Here is a 17,121-nt window from a genome sequence, read left to right as displayed (position 1 = left end):
ATGAAAAGGGCCTTAATCAGGAGTGTTAAAGCTGTTTTCTCTCTTCAGGGTCAGTAAAATCAGAACATTTTGTGCAGTTCCTGAGTTACCATCTCAGGGATCATATGGAAATACTGCTGGGCATTTGAAGAGGGACAGAGAAAGGGTACAGAGCCCAGAAAACCAGCCTGGTGTTGGGAATAAACACGTTCTACTAGTTGAAGAGACACAGCACTATGTCAGGAGAGGTTCAGGTTGGATCTCAGGAAAAGGTCCTTCTCCCAGAGGGTGGTGGGGCACTGAACAGGCTCCCTAGGAAATGGTCACTTCCCAGGGCTGCCAGAGCTCAGGAAGTGTTTGGACAACGCTCTGAGGGACAGGGTGGGATTGTTGGGGTGTCCTGTGCAGGGCCAGGAGTTGGATTGGATGATCCTTGTGGGTCCCTTCCAACTCAGGATATTCTGTGAACACCACGATCAAGGAACCCTTGCAGGAACCTGACAGTGAGTTGACAACCCGACCCCTGATAAACCAGGACAAGCTCCAGTAGCTGGAAGCCGAAGTTTGAAAAGTTCCACCTCGGAATAAAACAGCTTCACATCTCCCAGTGTAATTAAACGTGGGAGTCTTTTTCCATCACCATCATTTTGAGTCTCTGAGATGAGATAATTTATCATTTTAAAAGAGGTGTTTGGTTCGGGTCAGGAGAAGAAATTCTGTGTCTGTCAAGGGTGGTGGCCCACACTGGTGATTTATGAGCCTCCCTTCCCAACCCCTTCCCTTCTGGCTGGTTCAGGGACATTTATCTACACATCCCTGCATTAAGACAGACCCACCATGGAAGAGGGTTGGAACTGGTCTTTAAGGTCCCTTCCAAACCATTTCTCTGATTCAACATTAACCATCCTCACTTCATGCTCTTGGGCCTTCCTGGTTTGCTCTGAGGGGTCAGGAAGAGGTTTTCTCCCTTGGGTTTTTTTTTTTTTATCATTTTTTTCTTTGGTTTATCAGAGGCTGACCGTCACCAGAGGGTGACTTCTTTCTTTTAGCCTGGAAAAGGGAAAGTTTTGAGGTGACATAATTGAGGTCTTCCAGTACCTGAAGGGAGCCTACAAGAAATGGGGAGAGAGGCTATTTACAAGGGCCTGGAGTGACAGGAAAAGAGGGAATGGCTCCAAACTGACATAAGATAGGTTTAGATGGCATATTGAGAAGAAATTCTTGGCTGTGAGGGTAGTGAGGCCCTGACATAGGTTACCCAGAGGAGCTGTGGCTGCCCCTGGATCCCTGGAAGTGTCCAAGCTGGGTTAGACAGGGATTGGAGCAACCTGAGCTAGTAGAAGTTGTCCCTGCTCATGGCAGGGAGTTGGAATGGGATGGTCTTTAAGGTCCCTTACAACCCAAACCATTCTGGGATTCTGTGATTCTATGGACTGGTTGTTTTGATACAGCAGAGATTCCTATTTTGGGATAATTGGTCCACATGTCTTGCTCACGTGTTTGGATTCATCCTGATTGCCAGAGCTGGGAGCTGATGGGTAGGAGTATGAGATTCTTTGCCTTCCAGAGCAGTATGAGGAATGGATTTCTGCTGGAATAATTTGGGCAACCACCCCCTAACCAGTCACCTGCCATGTCTGTAGCCTTGGCTTTGGCAGGTTGTGGTTGGGCTCAGCCTGTGACCCACATAGAATAAAGGAGTTCAGGGCTTTGGGCTGACTGGAGTTCACTACCTTGACACAGTGGTGTGTGGATGAAGTGTAATCATTGTGATAACAGGTTAAATCAGTTCACCAGATGATTTTATGGTTCTTTCTGGCTTTAAACCAAAGTAAAATGGTGGCATTATATCTTTGTATTCCCCTTGCACTCTCAATAACTGAGGTTCAAATTAGTCCCAATCTGTGCTATCAGAAGGTTGGGTGCTGGTGATTGTGTGATTCACTCTTTGATTTCTGGTAGCTGGGAAAACATCACCTAGTTATCCCAGGCCCAGGGCCATGCTAATGTGGCTGTATTCCCTCTGGGATGTGAGCTCCCATCTTGGTATTCCCTCTGGGATGTGAGCTCCCATCTTGGTATTCCCTCTGGGATGTGAGCTCCCATCTTGGTATTCCCTCTGGGATGTGAGCTCCCATCTCTGCCTGACACCGAGCTGTGGAGGTACCCATGTCACTCACAACTGTCTCAGGCATCTTTGTGGCACTGCAGTGCTTGGTGTAAACATTCCTAAACCTTAAGTAAGCTTGGAATAGAATTTTCAAGTGGTTCTTCTGTAATAATTTGCCAAAATTGAGAGCATCATGTTACCCCCTGAGATGATGGGAGCGTTCTTGGAAGACTTTGTACAACACAGCCTTGGACAGGTTGCTTTGCCTGTGTATTTTTATGGTTCCTTAATGCTGTGCCAGGGGAAGTTCAGGTTGGACATCAGGAGGAATTTCTTCACTGAAAGGGTGGTCAGGCATTGGAAGGGGCTGCCCAAGGAGGTGGTGGAGTCCCCAGCCCTGGAGGTGTCCGAGAAACAACTTGAAGTGCCACTCAGTGCTCAGGGCTGGGTGACAAGGTGGGGATGGGTCAAAAATTGGACTCGATGATCTCTGAGGTCTTTTCCAACCTAAGTGATCCTGTGTTTCTGGTCTCTGTTCAAGAACTTTGCAAAGCTCATCCCACCTCTGCCACCTTTCTTGATTTGAGGAGAACTTAAGCCACGAGGTCCCAGTGTCAAATTTCTTAGTTCTGCAAGACAGAGATGGGATGTTTATCTCCCCTTTCAAATTTGAGCAAAACATCTTTCAGGTGGGATTGTTTCTTTGCCCTGATTTGCATCTCCTCCCTGTTTTTAGCTGCCTGTGGGAAATGTGGTTTTATCTAAAGACAATGAAAGTGAGTTAACTCTCTGACCTGCAGTATTTTTCTCCTTCCCTGAGGTTCAGCTGTGTGCACACAGTGAGTTTTATTTAGGCAGCCTTATGGGAATGCAGGACTTGGTCCGTCAAAGAGAAGTTTTTTACTAAGTGGATAAATTAGAAAGATTTCTTATTCATGAAGTTCAGCACAGTCTTTGGCTGAATCCAGTATCTCATACAGGCAGTGAATGCTGGACTTCTTGAGTACAGCTCTTACTCCAGAGTATAAGAGCTTTGTCTGTTTTATCTTTTTCCAGAAGCTGGGGTAACACCATTTCATCCCTTCTACCCCCAGCAGAGATAACACACTTGTGTGATTGTTCTGATGTCATTAAACATCAAATATGTACATTCTGTAGCAGATGAGGACCTTTCAAATATCAACCTGGTTGGTACCAAGTTGCTAAAGAGCACAGACTTGGCAGTCCCATCATTCATTGTTGTAGGAGGGCATTAATATTCAGAAATTCCTGCTTTCCAAGCAGTTGGCCTTTAAGATGAGACTGACATCTCACTGGGATTCGAATTGTCTCTGGGAAGCAGCCTGGCTCTTGTTTCATGAAGCTCTTGAGTGTGAGGATTGTACAGAAGTCAATTGAAAAGCAAGAACCTTTGATCAAGTCAAACAGTCTCTGAGTTGAAAGAGATTCTCCCAGATGAGCATCTCCTAAGCGTGGGGCCCTGATAAAGTCCTCTTGACTATTAATTTAGGCTCTATTTTATAATTCATTAGAATTGGGATCCTGAAAAAGCAACAAACAACCCCGTGACTTCTGCCAAGTGGCATATGGCTGTCATCTCTGCTCAGCCTCTGGTGCTGGGAGCAGCATTCCTTCCCTCCCAGGAATGATCTTATCTACCAGAGGATTGCTCTATATAGCTCTGTAAGTGCTCTGAGATCGTTGTTTCTTTGTCATTCATACAGAAAAGGAGAATGGTCATGAGAGGCTGAAAATATAGCAAAAAAAGAAATCTTCCGACTAATCACTTTGTGGATAATTTTGTTTTTCTGAAGTTTCTAGATGTGTAGGGCAGAGTCTGTATTGCCTGTTTTTTGCTCTAATGGGGCCAACCTTCAGAACTTTCCAGGTTTTTTGAAGATATAAGCCTGACTCTCCTTAAAATTGCACCCTGGCAATGGTTCTGCTGGGACAGTTTGTGTTGTGCCTCAGGCTGCGTTTCAGGATTGCTGTAAACTAATCTTTGACTTCACTGTCAGGGAAAAGGGCAATTTGCTCCTCTTTCCCAGAGCTTTCCACAGGATACAACCTCTGTGCTGACACTGGCAATGCCAAAGTCCTCTGCTCAAGCTCAAAATCAGCCCTGCATGAATGGAAGTGAAATGGGATTTTCAGCCAGGATTTAAATCGCCAGGAGCGTGACTGTAAATGGGACCACCCTTCTGGCATCAGCCCTGTCCTGCAGTGCATGAGCCAGTTCCAAACCCCACTGTGCTTATGTTCAGGGAGGAACATGTCATATTTGATCTGATCAGAAAGTTTGGCCGCTCTTTGTGAGGTATCAAAAACTATTTCTCCAAACCTTTGGAAAAATCAAACTGATACCAGAGGAGTGTGTTTGCCGTGGTGCCAAGGTGACTCCTGTAAAGCATCTCAGTGTTCATGGTTCTCCTGACCCTGGGTGAAGTTCTTTGTGTGTCAAAAGTTTCAACCCACTCCAAGAAGACTTTAAAGAAAGACTCATTGACTGTTCAGAGGTCAAGCACGCAAAAAACCTTATTTTTCTGTAGAGCAACCTGAGTTAGTGGAATGTGTCTCTGCCCATGGCAGGGGGTGGAAAGAGATCTTTCAGGTCCCTTCCAACCCAAACCATTCTGGGATTCTATGAAAACCCATTTGGGAGAAATGAAAAATCCTTTGCCTCCCTTAGCTCTTTTCTTTCCTGAGTACAGCCCAAAACAGGTGCTTGTTTAGGTAGTTCTGCTCCCCACATTCACCAAGAGCACCCAATCCTTCCCAGCCCTTATCTTAGGTACGACTATAGTCCCCTGTTGTACACAAATCCCACCCTTTTTTCGTTCCTTCTGGCTTCCTGTTTGGATTTTTTGAATTAGTGGCAGGAGCTGAGAGTAGTTTTGGCCACCCTTTGACAAAATGGGGTGAAGGGCAAAGCCACCCATGGCCACCCAGGAAACTTCCTTGTGGCCTCACAGGTTCTCTGTGAAAGTACAAGACCCAAAGTCACTGTGAGTAATCCCATTCCCCTCCTCCTGTCCTGGAGAAGTCCTTATCTTGCCTGTGTTTGTGCAGGAAATGTAAGCAGCACTGATATTTTTCCAGCAGTTGAGGACCATCTGTCCTACAACAAACTCATCACCTGCCAGATCCGTTCAGAACATCTCTGAGCCCATATGTCTTGTGTATACATGAGAAAGAAAAGATGTACAAGCCTTTTCTCCTCCCTTTGACCTTCCAAACACGCTGGCATTTAGCCTTAGTGCTGAGACAGGAATTCTCCAGATTAATATCTGCTTTTTGTTGTGCTGACCCACTTTAGTTGCAGAGGGTATATTTATTTCTCACCAGTTTTTGAAGGATTGTACTTTTTTTAGGCATTGCATGAGGAATCTGTCATCTGCAAATAATTAAAATTAGACACTAGAAATGACATTGTATTGCTAATGAGCAGATGTGTCTACTTATACCAGTGGAAGAACAGCTGTACACATAAAAAACGCTACAGCGACCCTAAAGCAGCATTATGAATTCTGCTACAGGCCTGGAACTTCCTTTAGTGATTAAAGGGGGGAAAAAAGAGAATCTCTCCCTGTAAAATATAACCATTTTTTATCTTTTTCCTTTACATTTCTCTCACTTGCTTCCCTTAATAATTTGAATTAAATTTGCAAGTCTCAGATTAAAGCACCTTTGTCGTGGATTTCGAGGGTTATTAAGAGTCTTGATGGTTTCAGCATTATTAAAGGTGTAACAAAAACACAGCAGAAATACAAAATCTATTGTCACCAGGCATATTAAATATATTCAAAACAGAATTACCAACCCCTCAGGGAGCCATCCTTGGTCCAATACTCTTCAATATTTTCATTAATGACTTGGAGGATACAGTGGAGAGGATGCTAATTAAATCAGTGGCAAAGACATTGCTGGGAGGCTCCTGAAGGAAGCGAGTAAAACACAGCTCTGTGTTGATAAATGAACAAAAGCCATGGAAGTCGATGTGCTGAGGCACAATAAAGATAAATGTGTCTTGGTTCCTGCAGGTTTGAACGCTCAACTGTGCACTGAGTCATTTGGTAGGAGACAGTGACTTCTGAGACAGTGTCTTCTCTTGACTTCAGGTTCTTCTAATTCCTGCTCTTTCCAATGAGATACCAGTGGTGGGACAGTTGACTGGTGTCAATCCATCCCACCAGCATCCACTTTAGTCCCTTGCCCTTAATCACCTCCAAAATACCTGTAGTAAAGTCAGTAGTAAAGTCTTTGCCCGTGGTGTTTACCCAGTGCTGCACTTTGAGGATGCAGCTTCACTTCTTTCATGAACCAAAATGTCTCGTGTTCTGTTGTTCCCATTCTTTGTGTTTCTCTAGAGCTAAACAAGCATTAAAAATAAATCAGTGTTATTAGACTGCTTTGGGTCCCCAGGAATTTTGGCTGTCGTGACCTAATTTGCACGTTGGACTCATCCATGTAAATTGGAATAGACTCTTACTGACCTATATTTCCAGTTTGGGAGATGTTTCCCTTTTCTAATGAAGGGAATTATTAGGGTGCTTGCTGACAAGGCTGAATTCTTTGCACTGTGAGGTGCTGAATCAATTCTGGCTCAAGGGCAAAATTCCTTCTGGGCTCTGAGTTCTTCTTACCTTTAAACTACTTTTAGGCTGTTTGTTTCATATCTGACAAGGATGTGTCAACCAGTTCCCCAGAACTACTAAAAATTAACTTTATCTTTCAGTATTGTGAAGGTCAGTAATCAAATAGTTCCTTGAGGATGAGAAAATGTTTCCTTGAAGATGAGATGGGGCTTGGAGCAACCTGGGATAGTGGAAGGTGTCCCTGCCCATGGCAGGGGGTTGGAACAAGATGGTCTTTAAAGGTCCTTTCAACCTAAAGCATTCCATGATTCCATGAAGCTGATGTGGTGGGAATAACAGCCTCTAGATTTTCATGTGTGTTTATAGAATTAGAAAAGAGCAACCTCAGAATGTGTTTTCCTGCAGAATTTTTGGATGGACTCTTCCTAATCTTTAGGCAAGGAAAGCAACAAAGTCGAAATAAAGTGATACCAAACATTCTTTTCTTCTTCAGATAACTCACCAGTGAATTTACTGTACTTGGGTCTAGAAATCTGAGGCACTGAAGCGTGGCTTCATTAATCATAGTTTATGGTGATTATTAGTAGGCTTTTAATCTTTGTTTTCGTGTATAATTAGGTACAAGAGGTCAAAGCTGACTCTCTTCTGAACAACAATATTTTCAGTGAATGACTGTTTTTCTCCGCCTGCAATTTTCTCCTGCATATTTATAAGAGCTCAGTTGTCTGTGTTGGGAGAGAGCAGTGTCCCCTGAGCTTATCTGCTGATAAAAGCGAATGACAACACTGTTATTTTTGTTATCACTAATTATTTTTATTGCTATTGCAACAGCACCTGGTGGATCGTAGTAGGTTTAGATTCACGGCACTAACACGTGTCTGAATTGAGGCAAGACACCAGTGAACAACTGATAAATGAAGAGAAAAGAGAAGGCACATAAAGAAAACAACACAAATGTGTGTGATTCCATAGACAAACCCTGTGCAGCACCAGACCTGAATTGTTGTGTTTCTTAATTATATTTTTTCGCATGATCAGTTGTTTTCCAGCATCACAGCACAGCTAATCCATGGAGAAAATAAAACAGGCAAAGAGGGCCCAAATCAGGTGCTGAAACAGAAATGTCTTTTTCCATGTCAGGTCCTCTTGTGCATTATACCAGTTTCCATCTGTGCCATAGAAAATATGGAGCATCTTTGTGCCCTGTGTCGTGTCCTTCAGCCTCCTCCAGACATGTCTGCTCTGTGCACTTACCTGGGTTTGAAGAATGTTAAGATCTTCAGTCAGGTTGGTCTGACCAGTGTAGACTTGTCAGGTGGGATAAGCTGAGCTAAATCCAACTGAATTTAGATGTTTCCATAGGCATGGAGAGTCTCAGCACCCATGGATGTCTGTAGAGATTCAGTCAACACACCTGACTCTCCCCAAAGGAGGCATCTATGTTTGGGCAGCTTTTGGTTGCCCACACCTGGAAGCTGTTCCTGCTGCACCAATAAATATTGATAAAAACCTCACTCCCTTCCCGTGTTCACAGCATCATGGAATAGTCTGAGTTGGAAGGGGCCTTAAGGATCGTCTCATTCCAACCTTGACACCTTCCACCATCCCAGGTTGCTCCAAACCCTGTCCAACCTGGCCTTGGACACTTCCAGGGATGGGGCAGCCACAGCTTCTCTGGGCAACCTGTGCCAGGGCCTCCCTACCCTCACAGCCAAGAATTCCTTCCCAATATCCCATCTCTCCCTGCCCTCTGGCAGTGGGAAGCCATTCCCTGTGTCCTGTCTCTCCATCCCTCGTCCCCAGTCCCTCTCCAGCTCTCCTGGAGCCCCTTTAGGCACTGGAAAGGGGTCTCAGGTCTCCCTGGATCCTTCTCTTCTCCTAGTGAACACCCCCAGCTCTCCCAGCCCATCTCCAGAGCAGAGGGGCTCCAGCCCTTGGAGCATCTCTGTGGCCTCCTCTGGACTTGCTCCAGCAGGTCAAGGTTCATCCATCTCAGAGACAGATTTTTGAGAGAAGGCACTTTTCAAAAAAAACCTAATGTCTCTTTATGACAGAAAAATCTAAAAACTTATCTAAAACTAATCATTTCACTTTTGATTAAAGTTAAATCAAGTTTGATTGAAGTTAAAAGTCCCCTATAATAAGTTTAGTGCCATTAAGGATCATTTATGTTTATAATTCACTGTTCTATTCATCAGTTCTAGGCACTACTGGTAAATATGTATTTTCAATTTATAATTAGAAGTGGATTCGAATTCCTGTCTGCCAGTGTCAGTTAAAACTTGAACTTTTTGATATTCATCAAAACCAACCTGTGGGGTTTTTTTCTGGGCTCAGGTAGATCATGGACCTCCTTCAAAGGTCAAAGAGTGTTCAAAGAGCATTTAAGGAATGTTATACCTGAATGAATTAATAAATAGTGAAGCATACAGGGAACTCTCAAATCATGGCTTCCTTAAGCCTTTCTAGTTTCGTAATGTGAAGTTTTGTGATGTTTTGTATATGAACTGTTAGAGGAACAATATTGCATATGGAACGTGAATCACAGAATGGGTTGGGTTGGAAAGGACCTTAAAGATCATCTCAAATACCATCTTCTTTTTTCAAAAGAAGACCAGAAATACAGTTTCCTCCTTGACAATGAAAACTGTGTTTATTGAAAACTTTCTGAACCTTTGGCTCTGTTGACAGTGTAAAAGTTTCCTTTAATATGTCCAAGCTCATTAATGTATTTTTAACCTTCTGAAGAAACTCTTTTATATTTCATTTATCCTTCCTGCACCACAGCACCTTGAAAATCATCAAGAACTCTCAATCCACAGCCCTGTAACTAACTTCTTTCCTATTAACATTTTTCTCCTTTAATCATATGCTATAAAGAGTTTTACTTTCCCCTGGCAACTTTTAAGCTGTATAGATGTAATCATTATAGTGAGTGATGACATCAAGCCAGGGTGACATGGTGCAATTGATTTTTACTAAATAATTCTATGATGAGCTGGAAGAAGGAGTTTTATTAGTCTTAACTCAGCAAGGATTGATTGGGGAAAAGAAAACGGCCAATCAGTGTATCAGGTTTCTGGGGGGATAAGAAAATAAGTGACAGCTGCAGAAAAGTCTATAAATCACAGAAAAAATTATGATAAAAATAAGAGCTGTGAACTGCCCTTTAAAGTTTCACTGGATGGCAGAGAAGAGTCTCACAGACCTCAGTCATTTATCTCCATTATGCCTAGGATCCTCTGGGAATAGCAAAGTTGAAGGATGATGCCATTACATTTTTTTTATTATTTTTAAATGGAGGGAAGATAAGGAGTGGTGTCTAAGTATTACTTTCAAGCCATTAGAGGATTGAGTCTTCAAAAGAATTCCTTGATTTAGCCAATAAAATAAAGTGTCTTTTGCTTTAGCTTTCTATAGGTAATATATAAAAGATTCACCATTTTGAACCAGATTTGCTTGTTGGCAATTTCTTCAGAAAAAGGTACTGGGAAATATGTTTTTTTATTAATCACAGAATTACAGAATGGTTTGGGTTGGAAGGGACCTTAAAGATCACCTTGTTCCACCCCCCTGACCTGGGCAGGGACACCTTCCACTATCCCAGGTTGCTCCAAGCCCCGTCCAACCTGGCCTTGAACACTTCCATGGATAGGGAGTCCATATTCCAGTCCATATTCTGGTCCTTCGAACCAAAAGAGAGATGGTATTTACTGCTCTGATGCCAGAGAATAGGGGGGAGACCAAAATTAAATCACCCCTACCCAGGTGCATCAGAAGATAGCAAAGTGTTGGTAAGAGAGAGCTTTTTAGAGCCATTTCTTTGCCTGTTTTCTACATTTGGGCAAATAACAGCTTTCCAGTGGAAATGTGTTGATATTCCATGGCAATCTCAACCTGGGAATCATTCCTTTTGCAGGATCTGTGGCAACCTCACAGCTCCTTTTTCTTTCTACCATCCTCTGGCCACAAATTTCTGTTTCATATAAAACAAGTGCTGAGCTCTTGAGGGCATTTAGTGATTAATTGGTGTTCTGGTCTCTGCTGGCACAGTGAGGACATTTTATGTTCTCCAGAGTGGTCCAGGCTGAGTTGCTTTGGTCAGCCAAAGTGAAAGACCTGGATATAATCCCTGCCCAACATCTAAACACACTTAGAGCTCCAGGTGCCCTCATGCTTCCTCATCCTCCAGAAACAAGAGCTTACAGCAACTGGCCAGTGCTCACACAGGATTTGGGCTTATACACTTTGGCACCACATCCAGACATATTTTTGTCTCTTGCTAGAGAGGTGGAAATTATCTACTTTTTTATCAGCTCTGAAATCAGTCTCTCTGTCTAAACATCTCTCTTTGATGACAGATTTTGTGGCTGTTCCCAGCATAAAAGCTGATTTTCCACCAGCAGCAAGTGCCAGTCCTACAACTCCAGGGTATGTTTGTTCCTGTCCCTGTTGGATGTGTTCCTGATCACCTGGTCAGGGAGACAGGTATTTTCCCAGGGCAGGGGCAGAGGTTTCCATCCCTGGAAGGATTTAAAAGCCATGTGGATGTGGCACTTGGGGACAGGGGTTAGTGGTGGCCTTGGCACTGATGGGAAATGGTTGGACTCGATGATCTTAGAGGTCCAACCTAAATCATTCCATGATTCCTCAGGGGTAATATATTTGCTTAACAACTTTAGGAACCTGTGTATGATCTCAGCCTCAAATGAAAAGGAGGATCAGGCCCTACTGACAGATTTGCCTATTTATTATGTCCTTCAGGATGAGATTTATCCCCTGGAACTACCCAAAAAACTATCCCTAAACTGGCAAATTGAATGACTTTGAGACTTCTTGCAGCACAGTTGAAGGAAACCAGCATTTTCCTAGAAGATCCAACTGATGTTCTGTAGGAATTATTCCTTCTGCCAGTTAAGAACTTAAGCACAAATACCTTGTGGAATTTTTAGAGAGCCAAGCACAGGTCACTTTTTATTCAGTAAATGTGGTTTTTTTAAAAGACAAGATTGTTAAGTTTGTTAAGCTCAATCATCCTACCACAGTTGTTTAGTAAATTGAATTTCTTGCCTTGTTTGCTACTCATTGAGTTAGTGAATCCCAGCAAATAGGACTTGCCAGAGGGTTTTAAAAAGTCAGTGATGTACCCTTGAGATGTCAGTTTGTCTGTGTGAGGGACATTACAAATAACAACAGCAACAGTGGCACTTGGTTATGTCTATTACAAGGAATTTATTTTGTCATCCCAAAGTCTTTGTGGCTTAGATAATATATTAGTTATGTATTGGGGGAGATTTAGGTACAAATTAATTTAAGTAACAAGTGAAAATAAATGACATTTTAGCTTAGATGTTTGTTCACATTAAAGCTGCACTTTGAGATAATACATAAAATGTCTGTTCAGTCTTCATTCCATGGTGGTGGTTTAACAGTCCAAACCAGCATTTGGTTCTGGGAGGGGCTGTTATTGCACAGCCTGAATCCTTCTTAGCTTTCTACTTTCATCACTGACATGGTTCAGCTCTGGGAGTTTTGGTATCCTGGGCTGATCCCACAGCATGGGCAGCAGGGGAGGGGGGGATTCTGCCCCTCTGACCCCTCAGGTGAGACCCCACCTGCAGAGCTGCCTCCAGCCCTGGGGAACAACAGCACAAGGATGTGGAACTGCTGGAGAGAGTCCAGAGAAGGCCCCGGAGATGCTCCAAGGGCTGGAGCCCCTCTGCTCTGGATCAGGCTCGGAGAGCTGGGGGGGTTCAACTGGAGAAGAGAAGGATCCAGGGAGAGCTTGGACCCCCTTCCAGAGCCTAAAGGGTCTCCAGGAGAGCTGGAGAGGGACCTGGAAAAAGGGATGGAGAGATAGGACACAGGGAATGGCTTCCCACTGCCAGAGGGCAGGGTTAGATGGGACATTGGGAAGGAATTGTTGTCTGTGAGGGTGGTGAGGCCCTGGCACAGGTTGCCCAGAGAAGCTGTGGCTGCCCCATCCCTCTTCAAGGCCAGGTTGGATGGAGCTTGGAACAACCAGGGCTAGTGGAAGGTGTCCCTGTCCATGGCAGGGGTTGGAATGAGATGATCTTTAAGGTTTCTTTCAGCCCAAACTGTTTTATGATTCTCTGATTCTATGAAAATGTCTATCCTTGATCTAAAGCCCTCAGGAATGGAATGTGGCTTTAGGTGCATTGCTCAAAGGAGAAACACTCTTTACTGCTTGAATATTGCCTTGTTTCCCATCTGCTATTTTTTACACTTTGGCTTTCAATTACCCAACCTCATTAAGTAACTTTGACAAGACTAAAGATCTTTATTTCTCTGTTTTTTTTTTCCCCTCTCTAAATGTATTTTCAAACCAGAGTCAGTTCTTCTCTTAAATTTCTCTTCAATAAATTAATTTAGCTGACTTGCTTCTCCGTTACTCTGTCCTGGTGGCACATGCATATATTAAATAATCTTATCTTCTCTCCCAGAGCACATGAGCTTGTGCTAAACTCATACTCTTAAACTCATGGTAGAAATTAGCCCACTGTGGAGTGATCCCCCATTCAGAGAGATTTTTGTGATCTACTCCCTAGTTGATTGTTAAATAGTTTGTTAAGCAATAAATAGATTGTTAATGCTTAAGCTCAGACATCAATTAGCATTAACATATCCTGGCAAAACTAAGGCTTTCCTGGCCTGGACTCATTTTGTTCCTAACTCTTCAGTAGCACTGGATTTACAAGAGCTCCCTGAAAAGCATTTGCAAAGGAATGAGCAAAACATTCCCTGCCTGGCAGTTGAGACTATTAAGTATTGATGAAGAGCACAGTCACTGTTTTTAGGTGTAACAATACAATTTACCAGTGAAAAAGTCACCCAAATAATCAGAAAACTCTGTAACGTGTTTTGGTTTCGGATTCTTTTATGTAACTGTTGGTCATCAGAAGGAATTTTAGCCCTAATACATATTTTAAAGTATTTCTGTATCTCTTTGTTCATAAATATTTCAACCAGTTTTCATTTGTTTATTGTCCTGTCCTTTAAATCGTTTTTCTGTTGCCTTCTAAAGACAAAGAGGAATAAAACTTACCAGGATTTAATGAGTAATAATATATTGATGTATCTTTTTCCCCAGTATCACAGGCTCTTTCTCTACCCTCTGCCCTTTGCTTGGGGGCTATCAGGACATATATTTTCTTTTCCATTTCATCTCCATAGTCCTGAGAGTTGATGGAAATCTTCAAAGGGACCTCTGTAGTCTGGTGGCAGTCACAAGCCAAACTCTGATGATTTCCAGTTTCACTTGTTTTTTTTCACTCACCCAAGTTCATCAGCACCACCAGACAAAACTCAAAATTAACACATTTTATTACAGCAAAGCAAAAAATCATGTTCTTGAGTGCAAAATTTGGAACAAGGTGTGAAAAACTGCATAACACCAAACCCGATGTGGGCTGCTCACCTGAGGGGGGCAATCATCATCTCTCTGCTTTGGCCCATTATTTTATAGTTTCACAGGTAGAATCCATCTCACATTTTGGAAATTTGTACATGGGCAACTTCATAGAATCAGCCTTTTGAAGGGCTTATTTAAATATCACAAAACCTTTGTGCCTAAATTACCCATCCAGTCTGGCCTTGAACCCCTCCAGGGATGGGGAGTCCACATCTTCTCTGGGCAACCTGTGCCAAGAGTAACTGGTTTGCTCCAAAGGTATTTTGAACCTTTCTGCCATTAATTTGTACTCCTCCAGCACAAGAGAAATTATAAGCACTTGGTAAAATCAACATTTTTTGGTAAAATCAACATTTTTGGTAACTATTTGCATGGTTCAAAATGAATATTTTCAGATGGATTGCAGGGAGTGCAGCTGAATTACTGAAAGTTTTGCATCTGGATTTGACTGCCGTGTGATGTAATAAATGTGAAATGCTCATATTTCATTTGCATGTCATTTAAATGGATGTATCAGTGTTGAATCTCTTTGGGACTCTTTAACCAAAGACTTGGGCTTCCTAAAAACACCTGCTGGAAGAGGCTGTGCCAATCCAGCTGCATGGAGCATCCTAAATTTAGTGGAAGGTGTCCCTGCCCATGGCAGAGGATTGGAACTAGATGGTTTAAGGTCCTTTCCAACCCAAACCGTGCTAAGATTCCATGAAATTCAGGTGTTTTGACCTTCTCCCAGCAGCCCAGGGAAGGGGAGAGGCTGATCCTCATGGTGTTCTGTGTTTTCTCTCTTTCCAGGGATGAGGCAAGGCAATGATGTTGGCACTCAGTACCGCTCGGCGATCTACACGTTCTCCCAGGAACAGATGGAAGCTGCCTTGAGGTCTAAGGAGGAATATCAAAAGGTAACACTGGGAAAGGTGTGGAATTCCTTCCCATATGAGCAGAGGTCAAAGATGTCACCAGTGAGCACAACATCACTCCTTGTGCTGTGTGTTTTCTGTGTTGCTGTTGGAGCTCCTCGTTCCAATAATGAACTTGCATCACGGTTGCTTTAAATTCCAACTTTTATGAATGTGTTGGTTTGTGTGAGTCATTTCATAACTATTCAGAAAAATAGGTCCTTATGCAGAGATATTTTGAATCTCTGGAAGAGATTTTTTTAATGTGGCTGCACCAGAGCAGAAATCTGTGATCCTAGAGCTATTCCAGCATCTCCTGAACCCTGTAGGTTCAGAAGGGTGAACCCAAAATCTCAGATCCAAGAGTTCCTGAACGCTGAGGGAAGGTCCTGATCAATATTTGAGCTGCATAACTCAGGATCACCCACCTGCTGCTTATAAGTTGCTTCTATGAAGCCATTCCATAAATGTCTGTGATGGGATGTGACAGCCCGTGACTTACTAAGAGTATTTGTTTTGACACAAGGATTTGTGTGAGAGAAGATCAACCAATTCCCTTTCTGTACAGCCCTGTTTTTCAGGGAATATGGGTTCTGTCTCTTCCCTGCCACATAAGCTATTATTTAACTAAAGGCAGGGGGATTAGTGTCCTGCAGTGTCTCTGCATTGTGGTTGCTGTCTGAGCTGCCTCGTGCTCTTTTCAAAGCAAGATCCAGGTTCTACAGAAGAGAAATAGAAATTCTTATGACTTTTATGAAATAGAAAATATTTTCATTTCTATGGAATATAAATGCTTATAATTTATATGAAAAAAAACCCACTCAGCCTGGGTCATCAGAGCACTGGACTTAAATAGTGCTAAAAGAATCTCAGTGTTCATATGCTGAATTATATGATGACTTCACTTGTGTTATGTTAAAGAACCAGGAGCCGAGGTGAATATTTAATGTTAAAAGTAAACAACTGTATTTTTTATATGCCAGTCAGAAGGTCCAAAGAGGAGGTTCAGGTGCTGAAACCCTGTGCAGCAGTTTGGGTTTCCCCAAGGTGTGTGTGACTGGGGGGGTTGAGCTCTGGAGGAGCTTGTAGGGCTGGTTCCTACGTACAGTCGGAATTATTTTGTGTGCAGAGAGGTGCTCTGAACTGCAAGTAAATAAACTGAAAGTCTTTCTTAGCAGTGTGAGAGCTGTGCTTGTAAATGAGGTGTTCAATGACATATTTTCTCCTGAGTAGCTGAACACATGGGGAGAAGTCAGTCTTGCAGATGTTTATGTGATTTAACAGAGTGGTTTCGCAAGGTTCACTGTTCATATTTGTAATTCAGAACTTTTTTTCTCGTTATTTCCCTTAGATCCACTGCTTTTTCAAATTCCTTTTATTCCTTTCTGTTAGAATCTGCTGACCAATATCACCCTGCAAATCTTACAGCTTTAATTTGCTTTCCCATCTCTTTTATTCTCTGCTGTTATTTGTCATTAAATAAATACTGACATGAAAGCGAAATTGCAAGGTAGGAGATTGCAAGATGATATTACAGAAATTTCCATCATCAAATAGATTTCCTTAATGGCACCATTTGAAATTTACCTACTTTGAAGTCTATCACCATTTGAAAAGTGTGTATAATTAGTACATTTATATAATTAGGCACAACTGTAAGTGAGCACATGTAGAGTTTGTTTTTGCACTGAAGTGGGGAAGGAAGGGACGGTGTTGCCAACTGAGGAAGTACAGCAAATATGTACTGAAATTCCTTGGGGATCTGTGGTTCCTATGTATTATTAACAACAATATCTACAATATTATCTACTGAGGTATTGCAGGAGCAGTGGAGTGGTTGCATGGGAAACACACTGAGCAAACAATTTGTTCAGGAATCCCTTTTCATATTAAATGTTTTGCATTACATGATTTTAATGTAAATCTAATACAACCACTTCCCTTATTATTGCAGCAATTTAAAATAAATATCAGGCTCTTCTGGCAGTGACATGTGCCAGATAATCATGGATAAAAACACGTGGGAATGGCACAGTGCTTGATTTTTCCATGCTAGGAAGGGGGAAAGGGCTAACAAATACTGCAAGTACAATAACTGCACTGTGTATG

The 17,121-nt window shown here is 42.5% G+C and overlaps 1 protein-coding gene across 4 annotated transcripts in view; it reads left to right on the top strand.

The window, feature by feature from the left end:
• Window positions 1-17,121, top strand: part of MSRA (methionine sulfoxide reductase A) — a 251,652-nt gene that overhangs the window by 147,211 nt on the left and 87,320 nt on the right. For all 4 annotated transcript variants that reach the window (XR_007908460.1, XM_051812360.1, XM_051812338.1 and 1 more), the window contains one exon: window positions 14,909-15,015. Coding sequence is in view for 3 of the 4 variants with exons in the window: in XM_051812360.1 (XP_051668320.1) it covers window positions 14,909-15,015 (107 nt within the window). In the remaining variant the exon portion in view is untranslated. The remainder of the gene's footprint in view (window positions 1-14,908; window positions 15,016-17,121) is intronic.

The sequence above is a fragment of the Manacus candei genome, unplaced genomic scaffold (assembly GCF_025592945.1).
Source record: "Manacus candei isolate 608988 ecotype Guabito, Panama unplaced genomic scaffold, ASM2559294v1 h1tg000007l, whole genome shotgun sequence".
In the NCBI taxonomy this organism is placed as follows: Eukaryota; Metazoa; Chordata; class Aves; order Passeriformes; family Pipridae; genus Manacus; species Manacus candei.
The sequence above is the reverse complement of the archived record's forward strand: the minus strand, read 5'-3'. Positions and strand labels throughout refer to the sequence as shown.